The 13,781-nt window shown below is 33.9% G+C and overlaps 1 protein-coding gene across 1 annotated transcript; it reads left to right on the top strand.

The window, feature by feature from the left end:
- Window positions 1-5,435: 5,435 nt before the first annotated feature.
- LOC148602362 (cyclin-dependent kinase 5 activator 1-like) lies at window positions 5,436-8,226 on the top strand. Its single transcript, XM_088552968.1, has one exon. The coding sequence runs from the start codon at window positions 5,642-5,644 to the stop codon at window positions 6,518-6,520; it is 879 nt and encodes a 292-aa protein (XP_088409094.1). The 5' UTR covers window positions 5,436-5,641; the 3' UTR covers window positions 6,521-8,226.
- The last annotated feature ends 5,555 nt before the right edge of the window (window positions 8,227-13,781 follow it).

Below are 13,781 nucleotides of genomic sequence, written 5' to 3'. Positions count from 1 at the left end.
CATTTCAGCAATTGAAAGAGTTTGGCTAAACCTAACGGTTTTGGAGATATATGCGAAAAACTACTGTCTGACCCCTATTTTCTATTTTTCAGTAACAGTGGACATGTTTTTCGACGGATCAAAAATCCCCATTTCAGTTCTATGCAGGGTACCCCAAGGAACATTCATACAAAGTTAGGTTCTAATTGGTCAAGTAGTGTCAGAGGAGAACATTTTTGAAAGAAATAAAAAATAGCAAAAAACGTTGAAAAGGGCAATAACTCCAACATGGCATAATAGATTGAAGAAAATTTGACCGCAGATAGGTTTCATCATGCTTAACACTTTTATCCCATGTCAAAATTTGGCTAAACCTAACGGTTTTGGAGATATATGCGAAAAACTACCGTCTGACCCCTATGATCTATTTTTAGTAACGGCGGCCATGTTTTTTTGACGGATCAAAAATTCCCATTTCAGTTCTATGCAGGATACACCAAGGAACATTCATACCAAGTTTGGTTCTAATTGGTTAAGTAGTTTCAGAGGAGAAGAGTTTTGAAAAATTGTTAACGACGACGGACGACGACGACGGACGTCCAGTGATGGCAAAAGCTCACATGGCCTTCGGCCAGGGGAGCTAAAAAAGGGGAGGGCCCAAGATAGGAACACTATTTTGTTATTCATTTTCTGTAAAATTCTACCAATATTTGACCAAAGTTGAGCAAATGTTAGTTTGATCGTCCTTTTTTGAACCTGCTTAAGATTTTTCTGATACTCACGTGACAGTATTTACTAGTTTGTATTAAGATTATACGGTGGTGCATTTGTTGCGTTTCACCTTATCCGTTTTTTTTTTCTATAAATATGTACCTAGCGTTCCTTTCTAGTTCTTACTTCACACAAAGAATTTCTTTAATTAACACTATTTTAAAGAACTCCGAGGTATTTGGACGACTCCTGTTACTTGTTAATCTACATGTACCGAGCCCAGCTAAAGTTTGTATCTGCTTGAGTACTAATACACATCTAAGAAAAATTAACACATGTGCGACAAATATATTGCTGCATGATAGTAACTACATGTAAATGTACTAACGAAAGTGCATTGTACGTTTGAAGTAGGTTACCCAAACATCCTTAGAAATTAGCTAATTGTCAACAAAAAAGGCTTTTGTTCTGTAAGAAATGAGAGTGGAGTCACGGGAACCACGTCTTAACGAAAAAAACAAATAAATACTCAGTCCAAGAGACAAAGACAATGCACCAAAGCAAAACAAAAAAAAATAAAACAAAACAAAACACGCAAATGTAATGTAATTCAGAAACCAAATGAAAAACACAGAGAAAACTATACTTTAAATGAATGAACTACTCGTACTCCACCAAAACTGTGATCATGATTGAGGTGTGACATTAGGGAAGCGTCCTCGGAATTTTGGAAACACAAATCCGATTGTTTATTTCTTGCACATGGTCGGTATGACAAAGAAGACATACAATTCATGTACATGTACTGTGTTGAAATCACGATATATAATTCTGTCGAAATTACGACAACGTATTACTATTTTAATATTTTCAACAAAGGATGTCGTAATAATTACATTTTTTTTCAAGAGTCCCTAACCGGCTTCCATATTCAGGTTTGTGTGAACTGTTTAGATACTGTAAGGTGACGGTCATTAAAGTTGATTGGTCTGCACTCCACTTTTCAGATCAGGGTCAAATTGTATGCTTGCAGAACTAATTTTGGGACAATCGTAAACAAATCGATAAGAAATTTATAAAACGTAAACTGCCCCAAGATGGTCATATCGCATAACTTGATCAAAATTTTAAAAACAATTCTGAAGAAGCTTAGAACGGACCAAAAAGCTCATGAATAACATAGACAGACGAAAAAAACATACGGGAACGAATGCACCCATAAGAGCTGAAAATAAATACTACAATGCTCCCGATCTTTTGTAACAGCCAAAATCCTCTCGGGTTATATCACGATGATCTTGGTCAGTTGAAAGCTTAATAAGAGTACAAAATGTAGGTTATAAAATGAGCTGAACACAGAAGAGTGGGAGGATATCCGTTCTCTCTCTCTCTCTCTCTCTCTCTCTCTCTCTCTCTCTCTCTCTCTCAAACTCACAAAGTTCAAGATCAAAACAGATTAAGAAGCTGAATCGCGTACGCTGTGGGTGACTTTGATAAAAAGACCCTCTTTGTTATTTTCATTCAGGCTCCTCATCAGTTGCTTATGCGAGCCTTTGATAAAGGTACAATCACCCACAGCGTACGCGATTCAGCTTCTGAATCTGTTTTGATCTTGTGAGTTTTATGCTCGTCAAGTTTTGTGAGTTTTATGCTCATATAGTTTTATGAGTTTTATGCTGAGGAAGGATATCTGTTATCCGAAATGTTCAATTTAAATTTTACCATCTCCTGGTGATGTTAAACATATTAAGACGTTTATTTAATTTATTGTTATGTTTCGCATCGTTTTTAACGATCCATCACCCCGTAAGAGTGATTGTTGACTATTATTTAGATGATTATATATATATGGAGGCGTTACTATTGGTTTCGCAAATTCACAGATAATGTTAATTGGTGGTGTTAGTTCTAATAAGCTCAACCAAAGGGAGGACATTGTCACGTACACAGTGTAATCGGCGTTCAGTTAGGTACATACATGTATAACTTGATTTAAAAAGTTTATTGAATGGAAAACAAGAACAGATACATGTATATAGTGAAACGCAACAAATACATCAGCGTACATGTACAAGTATAAACAAAGTCCAAAATAGTAATAATATGAGTACCTTCACAGATCAACAAAAGTTTTTAAATAAGTGTAATGATACATGTAAGCAATCACCGAAAGGGAGCGACAACAGAAGTAAAACCATCCACGTGGACGCTAACCATGGTAACAGAACGATGGAAATTTTTCAAAATCGAACTAAAACGTAATATATCATTACAAAGACAAATTAATGACGTCTCATGATTGGGGGACAGGCGAATGCAGTCTGCGTTGGGGTTTAAATACGCCTTTACCCCTTTAATATAAGGTCAAAAACGAATAGAAAAAAAAAACAAATAAATACACAATTAATTTTAGTCAATAATATATTCAATTCTCTCATTGTTACTTACTCAACACAAAGGTTTCCAGATCTTCTAAAATTCATTTTTCATTAGCATTGCTTTACATAGTTGTAAACGTAGAGATTTATACATGTACTATTCAATATACATGTATAATATTATTCACCCGTTTAGTGAATAATTGTTCATTGGTTTATACCAATATCCTGCTACGATATGCATTTGGTAAATTGCGGTAAACAATCGAATGCCATGTATTAATTGTTTTAAGAAATTAAATTATGATGGATAATTTCATATTTAGGGAAGCAATGTACATTTAAACCATTAAACAATTAAAGATTTTCCTAACCAAACTCGGGATCAAAAGAACGTTCGTTTTAACCAAATGCAGGCGTTTCTAAATAGGTTAAACTTCGAAATTCTAATGCTGAGAAGTCTCAACCATTTATTCCTTAAGTTTACTTTCAAAGATATAACGAGTTTCCAAACCATAATTGTTGAAATTTTTGCAAGATGTTGTGAAATACATGTAGCAGTTATCGTTCTTTTGTTAGAAAATGTGGTAAAGCGAGAAGCATATTAGAAATTTAACTATAATATCAGTTCCATGGGAAAATATGCCATGCATTCACACATCTCGCTAGCCTTAAATATCGGAGCATAGTTTTACATGTATTAAATAGAGTTTCACCCAAAATTCATGCACAAAGCGAGACCATATTTTTAGTAAACTAACACAATAAAATTGTAAATGCAATCAGTGTGTCCAATGAGCGAATTGAGAACCAATAATAAAGTTCAAAAAGTGGAGAAAAAATACTGTAAACGTATCGATTTTCCTGGTTGCTAATTTTCGTGGAATATGTCAAATGGACATATTCGCAGGTATCATTTTTTGCGGTTTAAAAAATGTTAAGCGTCATATCATGTTAAAGAATCCATTTCGCGGGTATTATTTTTCGCAGTTCTCTGTCCAACGGGAAAAAGCGAAAAAAGTACAACACGAAAATTAATAGTTACTGATTCATGTAATGGTCATATAATGGAGATTGTTGCTTTCTTTTGATTGATTGTGGTTTGATATCCTAACCCAGATATGTCATGCAATTCTGGCCCCAGCGCCACAAAACTTGAAAAAATATTCAAGTCTTGGAAAATTCATAACTCTTTGTGACACCGTCAATTACATCAAAGACTTTGATTAGAATTATACATTGTACCATGGAAGTTAAGAATATTCTCAAAGTTTTTTTTTTGTTTTGTTTTTGTTTTTGTTTTTGTTTTGTTTTGTTTTGTTTTGTTTTGTTTCTGTTTTTTTGTTTTTTTGTTTGTTTTTGTTTTGCTTTGTTTTGTTTTGTTTTTGTTTTTTGGGTTTTTTTAAGTTTACACTGGGGTTCTGTCATGCAAGAACGTCTGAAAAATCGAACATACTTTTTCTGGTACATAATTAAAAAATGTACATGTACTAGCCAGACACATTGAAATTGTTCACTATTGCACGAGCTAAAAGAAGGAATAGCCGGCTGATAGGCATGTCACCCCATGATCTCGAACACATTATTCTGAATTTGGGCAAACCATTCGTATCTCAAACTACGATAAACCGCATGCTTGGTGAAAATGAAGTTAACGTTACTGTACAAATGTACTATTTATAAAGACTTTGGTGTATATGACTCGTGGGAATTGAACCCATGACCTGCGGCACTCGAAGCGAGCACGCTCCCGCGTACGAGAGTACCGAATTGAAGCGGTATAAATTGCCTTGACAAGCTTTACACACAAAATGGTTCTGTGATTCATATCAATTACGGACTGAAGCTTTTTCTACTAATACCAAACATAGGTTGTTAAGGTTGTCATGGTGATGACTATCTTTGTTAATTCTTTGACCATTAATTTTGGTGGTTGTTTTGTTTTTTGTCATTTGATGATCGTGTAACACTCATTTAATTTCTTACAAGATATTTAACATTATTGAGCGAACGAAATTAAGAAGAAAAAAACAACTGTACGGTCAAAATCAATTTACACGTATAGTGCGTGTGTTTGATCAATATGTTGATTATAACGGTATAATTAAAAAGGAAAAAGATATATAAAACCCCATTAGACAAATTAGTCGACTCTTTCGCCAACTCTAATGACGCAAAATCACAGGATCAATATCCTCTAGTTAAATACAATATTAATGCCAGGAATTATTCTTATCACCGTCAAGGAATTTCCGTATCGACCGCCTCCAAGAAGCTCGCATTGATCCATTTCTACTGCGGCATCGGTGTTATCAGCTGCATTCGGCATCCATGTTCAGGGTTGCCATGGTGATGACATCACGTCTGCCATTATGCTAATTAATTCCTTTTACGGAGTAGAGAAGGAGAACTAAATGTAGTGATTTGGACTTGCCATCTGTTGGATGTTATGGTATTTGAAACCCGTGTCACATGGAAAAGGTGCTAATTTTCAAGAAAATTAGGTATTTAAGCAACAGTGAGTGGATTTACAATTTACTTTAAGTGTATATTTAAAGTCAGGAGTTATTGAAATGGGGACCGTGCTATCATTCTCGCCTAGACCAAGAAAGCCATTTTATGAAGAGGTGAACTTAAACAACTACCAGTATGAGCTTTTGAACAATACGAAAAATACTTCCACCCAAAAGGACAAAAGCTATAGAAAACATTCAATATTTTTGGGTGGATTAAGCTGGAAGAAGTTTTCAGTAAACAATGCCAAAAAGAAGGACAAAAACTTCCAACGATTTTCGAACGCTACAATTGTGCCGGGTAAAATTGACAATAATTTCAACATTGAAAATGTTCATGTGGATATCAACAAAAATATACCAAAGTCGATTTCAAGCTATAACATAAAGGGGGATAAAACAACCGAGGACAAGAAACAGATCGAGAGAAAGTCTTTCAAGAAAGTTGACAAAGCTACAAGCCCAAAAAGGACAGTGATACAGGCTAGTACGTCAGAACTCTTAAAATGCCTTGGAGAATTCTTACGGCGGAAGTGTAAAAAACTACGAAATTTCGAAAGTCACAGTGCAATTGTTTGGCTACGGACAGTCGATCGCTCATTGCTCCTTCAAGGTTGGCAAGATGTCGCTTTCATTAATCCTGCAAACGTAGTGTTTTTGTACATGCTAGTTAAGGATTCTATGTACAATGACATTGATTCAGAGCACGAGTTACAAGCCCTTGTGCTGACCTGTCTTTATCTTTCATACTCTTACATGGGTAACGAGATCAGTTATCCACTCAAACCGTTTTTGGTGGAGGAAAATAGGGACAAATTTTGGGACCGAACCTTAGTTATAATTAACCGCCAGAGTTCTAACATGTTACGGCTCAACAGTGATCCAAGCTACTTTACAGAAGTATTCACGGAACTCAAGGCGTATTCGCCTTGTATATGAGTCCTGGTTAGTTAGCAGTGCCAATTTGCCAAGAATTGCGTAAGAGAGAAAAAAACACTTGAACACATGCTTCGTGTTCTTCTGGTCAGCTTTTTTTCGGCAACTGTCAATGCGCAAATTTCGCTCAATAACTAATCAGAAGAACGGACAATCGAATGTACGTGTGGTGTTTAGCTTTTGTAAGTACAAAAGTCTCAAGACTTGTTGAACTGACTTCGAATTTTTACTTACATCAACATTTTCAATTGTTATGTTTGAGGTATTATTTAATTTTGTTTATAATATTTCAGGATTTTAGTCAGTCATTGAATTGGTCCCTTGTTAATTAGACCTACATGTCTCAACTTTCGTTTTTGACACTCCATCCCGCTTATTTCGTTCTTCTTTCTTTAATGACTTTCATGGGAATCCTAATGACTCAAACAATGTAAGTATAACATTTCTGACAAACCAGTTCCAACAAAAAATCAATATACTAAACGAGATTGCTTAGATTAAGTAAATCATGAATAAAGCAAAATTGATTAACTCGGAAAATCGATCTATGCCATTCCGTAACGGTGTCATTGATTACAAGGTATGTGCAAAACTAATTTCCCATTCGTTGAATCGGGATAAATAAATAAATGATTACTAGACTGTTTACTATTGTCGCATTGATTAAATGTCCTATAGTTATTCATTCTAAAAATTAATAAAAAAAAAAAAAAAAAACACTTTAACGATCAGAAAAATATATTTGACGAAATGAAAACTGAGATAAGTTTCTTATGCATAACAAATAAAGGCCAAAACTTCGAACATAGGCGAAATCATCATACATCTGAAAATTGCGCATTTGTGACTGATGTTTTTAATCAGGGAGTGTCAATGTATTTGGTGTAATGCACATGAAATTAGACAACGTCAGTTCGAAAGCCAATATTTATCTTGACATATATGCATGTATTGATATTTTGCAGAAGAAAATAATTTAAAAGTGTAAATACTATAAGAGATAATTGATAGAAAACAAAACATTTTATAGGCGACATAAAGTAGTCATGGCTAAATTAATTAATTGAATATCTTCCAAGCTGCATTCGGCATCCATGTTCAGGGTTGCCATGGTGATGACAAGGAAAATCCTCATTTATATATTTCTTCTCTGCAAATTGAAACAAAGTAAAGTGATCTATGTAGAACCAGGCGCAGATCTAAGGAATAGCATGCCGGGCGCGTGCCCCGTCCCTTAAAATGAAAAGCTTTCTCACAAATTCTGGCCTAAAACGGTTTCTTCCCTCGCTTTGCCATACCTTTAATTCTATTTTACCGTCCCCACCTGAACTTTTGATCCCTCTCCTGTCTACCAAATGCATGCACACATTAACCGGAGATGATCCAGAGACTTTGAAAAAGGAGGGTTGCCAGGCGGGGCCTACTAAGAAAAAGGGGTATGCTAGGACATTAATTGCCATTTTTGGTCAATTTTACACATAAAAATGATACATTTTCCAATACAAAAAAAAACGGGGTGCTAACCACCTGCCCCCTGGATTCGTCATTAAGCAGGAATGAAAGATATTGTGATATTCTGTTTGCATATTGATATTAAAACTTTTTACAAACTACAAATTTTATTATGTACAATTGTGTCTAATCATTTGTTATTGTTTTATTTATGAGCTGGAAATTCTAACTCAAGCATTAAAGTATAAAATACATTAGTTTATTATTTTGTTTTATGGATGCCATTGCCGTACGGTGTTTCTCGACCCTTTATCTTAAATAAATATTTGAAGGAAGACCAAAACTCAGAGTAGAGAAATTTCAGTTCTCATAATTTTATTTTGGTATACAGTACGTAAGCGGGGATTTTAGGGTCATTGTGGGGGAGGGGTAACACGTATTTAACTCGTGCACTTTATTACACGTACAAGACAGCACCTCAATAATCGATCAAATAGTCAATTTTACAAAGTGAACAATGTACAAGCCAAAATACAAAAAAAAAAAAAATACTCAATATCTAAAGTCAAAGCGTGTACATGTGAATAAGTAGATGTTTATGGAATCAATTCGAAAATTAAAAAAAATTAAAACCAAAAAAAAAAAACAAAAACAAAAACAAAAAAGAAACAAGATGATTTCATTTACATGTACATGTATAGACATTTTATATATATGTATCAGACGACGACTGTTTCATTTTAATTATATTTTTTGTTTAATTCCAAACTGTAAAGATAATAAAAAATAGATACAAATAATGGACATCCTTGTAAAATTATTGCCCTTTCAATCAAAAAGCTCAGCGTCGGTTCTAGATAAGAGGTTCCAAGAGGTATGAGTCATATATATGAATATATTTAAGAATTGGCAATAATAAAAATTTTGTTTAACGAAAAATAACATAAATTTTCTATGTGCATATTGTTTATTGCGCGAAGTGCAATAAACAAAATATGCACATGGAAAATTTATGTTATTTTTCATTAAACAAAATTTTTATTATTGCCAATTCTTAAATAATAAAAATAGGAAAACTAGAAAAAAAGATCAAAAAATGTGATAAAGGAAAAGATATCTGGGGATAAAACAAAACACGGATAACACGAAAAGACTACAGTACTACTGTAAAGAGGTGGTTTAGTTACTGAGTGTAAAATCTTCGAAATAGCGCATATATATATATGACCATATATTTCAGCACAGAATTTTGCCAGAATTTGACCCGGATAGTTGACATGTACATTTTTAACTCTTGATACATGTATTTACAAAGTATTGGTTTTTTCTGTCAATATAAAAGTATAATATCATGTCATATATACATGTACACACTGTATTACTAATTTCATATATCATAACTAGTAATGCATTATTGGAAGAAATTGTAGGCACCCATATTTTGACAAAGGGAGACGGGAGATAAATTGGTAGATTTATTTTAGTCTACTGTGTTAATTTTAGGGAGGTCACAAAAATAAAAAAATATTCTGACAAGCCCTATTGATTAGGTTTAATGTCGATAACAAACAGGAGCTGTATTTCAAGTGGGGAAGGGGTGCGAACAAAAATAAAAAGGCAGAGCAAAGTTCTAGGAGTAGAAAATTTGTGCCAAATCAAAATTTCATGCAAAAAAATCCCTAATTAAGGAGGGCTTAATTGGATCTAAATGAATTCACAAATAAACCACATTTCTAATAAAATTAATTTGTCCGATCCATCAATTATTGAATGGTTGGAATATCTTGAAAATGGATTTTCTTTAAAACGAATCATTTATATAGTTAACAGCAAAAATCTGTATCGACAACCAACGACGTTTGCGATAAATAGAATCATAAAATGCACATCGACTATATTGTTCGTTGTTGACATACAGCTGTGAATAGACTGTGTTTGTATTGATGGCTGTTATTAAATTATTTCGAATGAGGTTATGATAAAGTCCTGTACGTTGTATACAACATCAAATCCACTTGTGTGTACTAGAGTTTGTAAGTCTCATTCTAGTTTCAGTTTCCCTTCCGGAATTTCCGATGTAGAACGTATTGAATTCCGAAGACCGAACTGCATTTCAGTGTTTACTTCCAGGAAATCGGAACGCTGCATCACAATGCGAAATCTTCTTTTTGTATTTTTTTTTCTGAACATTTTGATCCTTTAGAACTAGATATTTGTGTTTTTTTTATCAGCATTTTAAAACAAAAAGACAGTTTGCTTTATTGAAATCAATGCTATGTTAATGAAGAATCTCCTTGCATTTGAATGGCAGACTAGGACCCATTCTTATGAAACAACGAAGTCATATAACGAGATTTTCATACTCTACTAAGATAAAATAAGGTAGTTGTTCATTTAATTTTAATTCTTTTGTTACTTGTATTTTATGTTTTCTGTGGTATGTGCCTGTTTTTCCTGTCTAGTCTTTGCCCCTGGAACACTTTCTTTTGATTTCAGCCAGAATCTGGACTCCCTTGATTACTCTTCAATCAAAGTTCCTGGCTGATTTATGGGTAAAGAAGCCAAGTATCTCACAGCAGCAGACTTTTGTTTCTGCTCTACCGCTGCACGCAGACCTTCCGATGTCCTCGGACGCTAATTAATCGAATAAAGTAAATGCTTGTCAATCTGATAACGTCGTATAAAATCATTCAAACACCGGAACATCTATCTCTTACATGCTTACACTACACTTCCTTTCCAGAATTTACATTTAGTGGTAGAGGATCGTCAACGGTACGGAAATAGAGCTGTTTTGAAAATCATATTCTTTACCCGATTTCCAAGATTCATACATTTTCTTAGAGTGAGTTCCGAATATCAGACGTTGTTTGTAGCTTGTAAAGATACAGTTGTATAATTAATTATGACAATCTGCACCATAAGAACAGAATCGACGTGTATAAGCAGTATAAACAGATGAAGGTTACCTTGTTTATGCATATGTCCCGTACTTTGTTTTTTTACTTTTTGGTGCAGTATTGGTTGCTCATTTGTTTTGTGCTCCGTGTCCAGGTGTCAAAATAATAGGCCTGCAGCAGCGCTAAGCTTGTCGTAAAAGGCGACTAAATAGTGCTCAGAACCTTAGCCGGGGGCTAGGGCGCTCTGCCCACAGAGCAACTGGGTTGTGTGCCCCAGGTGGTGGAATGGGGTACCCCTGGTGTGTTACATGCTGGGGTTGTCAGGCTATGATACGGAAAACCTGACCGCAAACCATAGTGGTGCACCGTGTTGGGAAAGATGTCACGTTCCTCGCACGTTAAAAACCCTACTGTGATATTCTCCCGGAGTAGGAACCATAGGGCTCCACCACAGGAGGCTTAATTGCTCGACCCTACCCATCTCTCCCTATTTCCAGTGGCAATCAAAATTTGTCGACCCCATTGTCCTTGTGTCCCATCCCATTTTTCATTTCATCATCATTTCATGTTCATTTTATCATCCACTTCATGTTCATCGCCTGAATATAGCTGAAATATTGCTGCTCGGGCGTTAAACCCCAACAAACAATCATTTGTTTTGTTTTTATTATTTTTGTATTGTTCATGGTATTTTGTCTGTTTTTGTGTTAGAGTCTTTGGTCATCAGTTTATGAATTATGTATTCCTCACTCTATTTATAATATCATTGCTTTTACTTTCATTTTCACATTTTAAAAATATATAAACATTTTTTTTATCATGTATGAGAAAATATACTATTGCATTGTAAACAATAAATATAATATATAAGAAAGTACTAGTGTTTCAAATTCGAGCATGTATTTTATATTCGTTATTTGAAGCAAAAAAAAAAGAAGCTTTGTAATTTTCTATATTTAATAATAATAAAAATAATACCTGAGATGCTATTTTAATTTTTTGATTTATTTTTTGAACGCCACTAAGACAATGTTATCAATATTTGGCCAATCGGGAAACAGAATTACAACCCGGTGATACGTTTCCACAGAACTGAAGCACATCTTCAATGATCAAAGGGGTCAAAGCGAGAACTCGTACAGTCAGGTAGATAGTCGACATTTTCGGCTTCATTACTTGAGAAAACTGCGTAGAAAACCGTGTTGAAAGAGATACATTTGGCGAGTAATGTAAATTTATGTACCCTACCACTCATCTTCATATTGTGTAAAATTAAGAAAGAAAAAAAAAGAATAATAAGACCTCGTCACCATATATAACATACATGTACATAACGCAATAGATTCCTGGTAGAATTTAAACTTTTCACCGACTAATGGTATTTAGTCAAAACTCGGTTAATACTCTATCAAGAGTAATGTCCAATGGACCAATGGAACCTTTCAACGAGGATGATCCAACGAATCCGGTAAAGGATCGATCTCTGTTACATTTATTTCATAAATCATTTAAGTACAATTCTGTGTAAGAATCAGGCAATGGGTGGCACGTCATTTTCCCCAATTTAGTCATTTTTGCCTAAAATATATTCAGTACATCTAGAAAACAACCAAAAAGGTATTGATTCTAAAAACTTTTTTTCAGGTCTACAAATGTACATGTAGACAGGGAGATTGTGTAACTAATGAGTTACAGTTGTTGCATGGATAGACGTATATGGGTCAAAGTTAATTTCAAAATGCATGAAATGTGTTAAAACGCTTTTATTATTTTGAGTGTAGTTACCATTAAAACTTGAAGATTTTAAAAGTATATTAAGAATATGATGGGAGTATTCACGTAAGTCAGACTTGTTTAGTAACGACAATTCAGATAATATTCTGGAAATAAATATGTCTGAAAAACAACAAAATTTACAACTATCAGCATGTTTTATTAAATGACGTATAACAATGACAATAAATTGACGATATTACAATTAAAAACTGCAACAAAATATTCATTTTACTTTATTTTCTTTCCTTTTTCGTCTACCTCGGACTTGACTCTTTTTAACAACTCGGTGGGTGTTTCTAGAAAAGCAGAGGACGCTTACCCTACCGGTGCACCTTGTCCGAGTTGCTCATTTGCTTTTATTACTTTGGATGTATTATTTTAGTTACTTTATGTTATTTGTTGTTTCTATTTTCTAAGGTCTTTGTCCCTGGATTACATTCTTTTGATTTCCGCTAGAATCTTGGTTCCCTTGATTACTCTTTAAGATATCTAACTATATTTTAATAAATGTTTTTCCTATTGTAACAAAGTTGATTTTTGGGGGCAATATTAATATCTTAATGCCCACACTTTAAAATCATTCAAGTACTGTATTTTCAGAATTGTTACGTTCTCCTCATTAGGTAATGACCGATAAAGATCTTATTAACATAGTTACGTTTTGTTAAGTACCTATCCATATAAACTTCAGGCCCTGGAGAGGCGATTTAAGGTGCATAAAAACCAACCGAACACACGTTTTTTTTTCGATCGGTCGACATTGGGTATATAAAACGTTACAGTTATATTTTCTGAAACACGTTTTTTATGTTTTTTTTTTTTATTTTTGGCTTTGTTTGTTTTCTTTTATGTTATTTTTTTGTTTTGTTTTTGTTTTTGTTTTGTTTTGTTTTGTTTTGTTTTTTATTTGTTAATTTTTTTGGTTTTTGTTTTTTTAGTAATCTTCAATCAAAATCTACCAAGTCGAGAACGGCCTTGCAAAGAGAAAATGTCATATACATGAGATACAATTAAAAAAAAACGAAAACTGGTTGAATTAAATAGGTTTTACATGCACAAATCATCTCTTTTCAGATATTTAACTGAATGTCTGAAAATCAGTTTGTACTAGTATTAGATGTAACGATTGCGTTAGA

The sequence above is a fragment of the Perna viridis genome, chromosome 11 (assembly GCF_037379345.1).
Source record: "Perna viridis isolate PV_CMFRI_1.1 ecotype Kerala chromosome 11, ASM3737934v1, whole genome shotgun sequence".
Classification (NCBI taxonomy): domain Eukaryota; kingdom Metazoa; phylum Mollusca; class Bivalvia; order Mytilida; family Mytilidae; genus Perna; species Perna viridis.
Note: the sequence above shows the minus strand (reverse complement) of the source record. Positions and strands in the feature narration are given on the sequence as shown.

Bases quoted from the DNA above. Each gene is read 5' to 3' on its own strand.
- LOC148602362 (XM_088552968.1), top strand. From the start codon at position 5,642: ATGGGGACCGTGCTATCATTCTCGCCTAGACCAAGAAAGCCATTTTAT.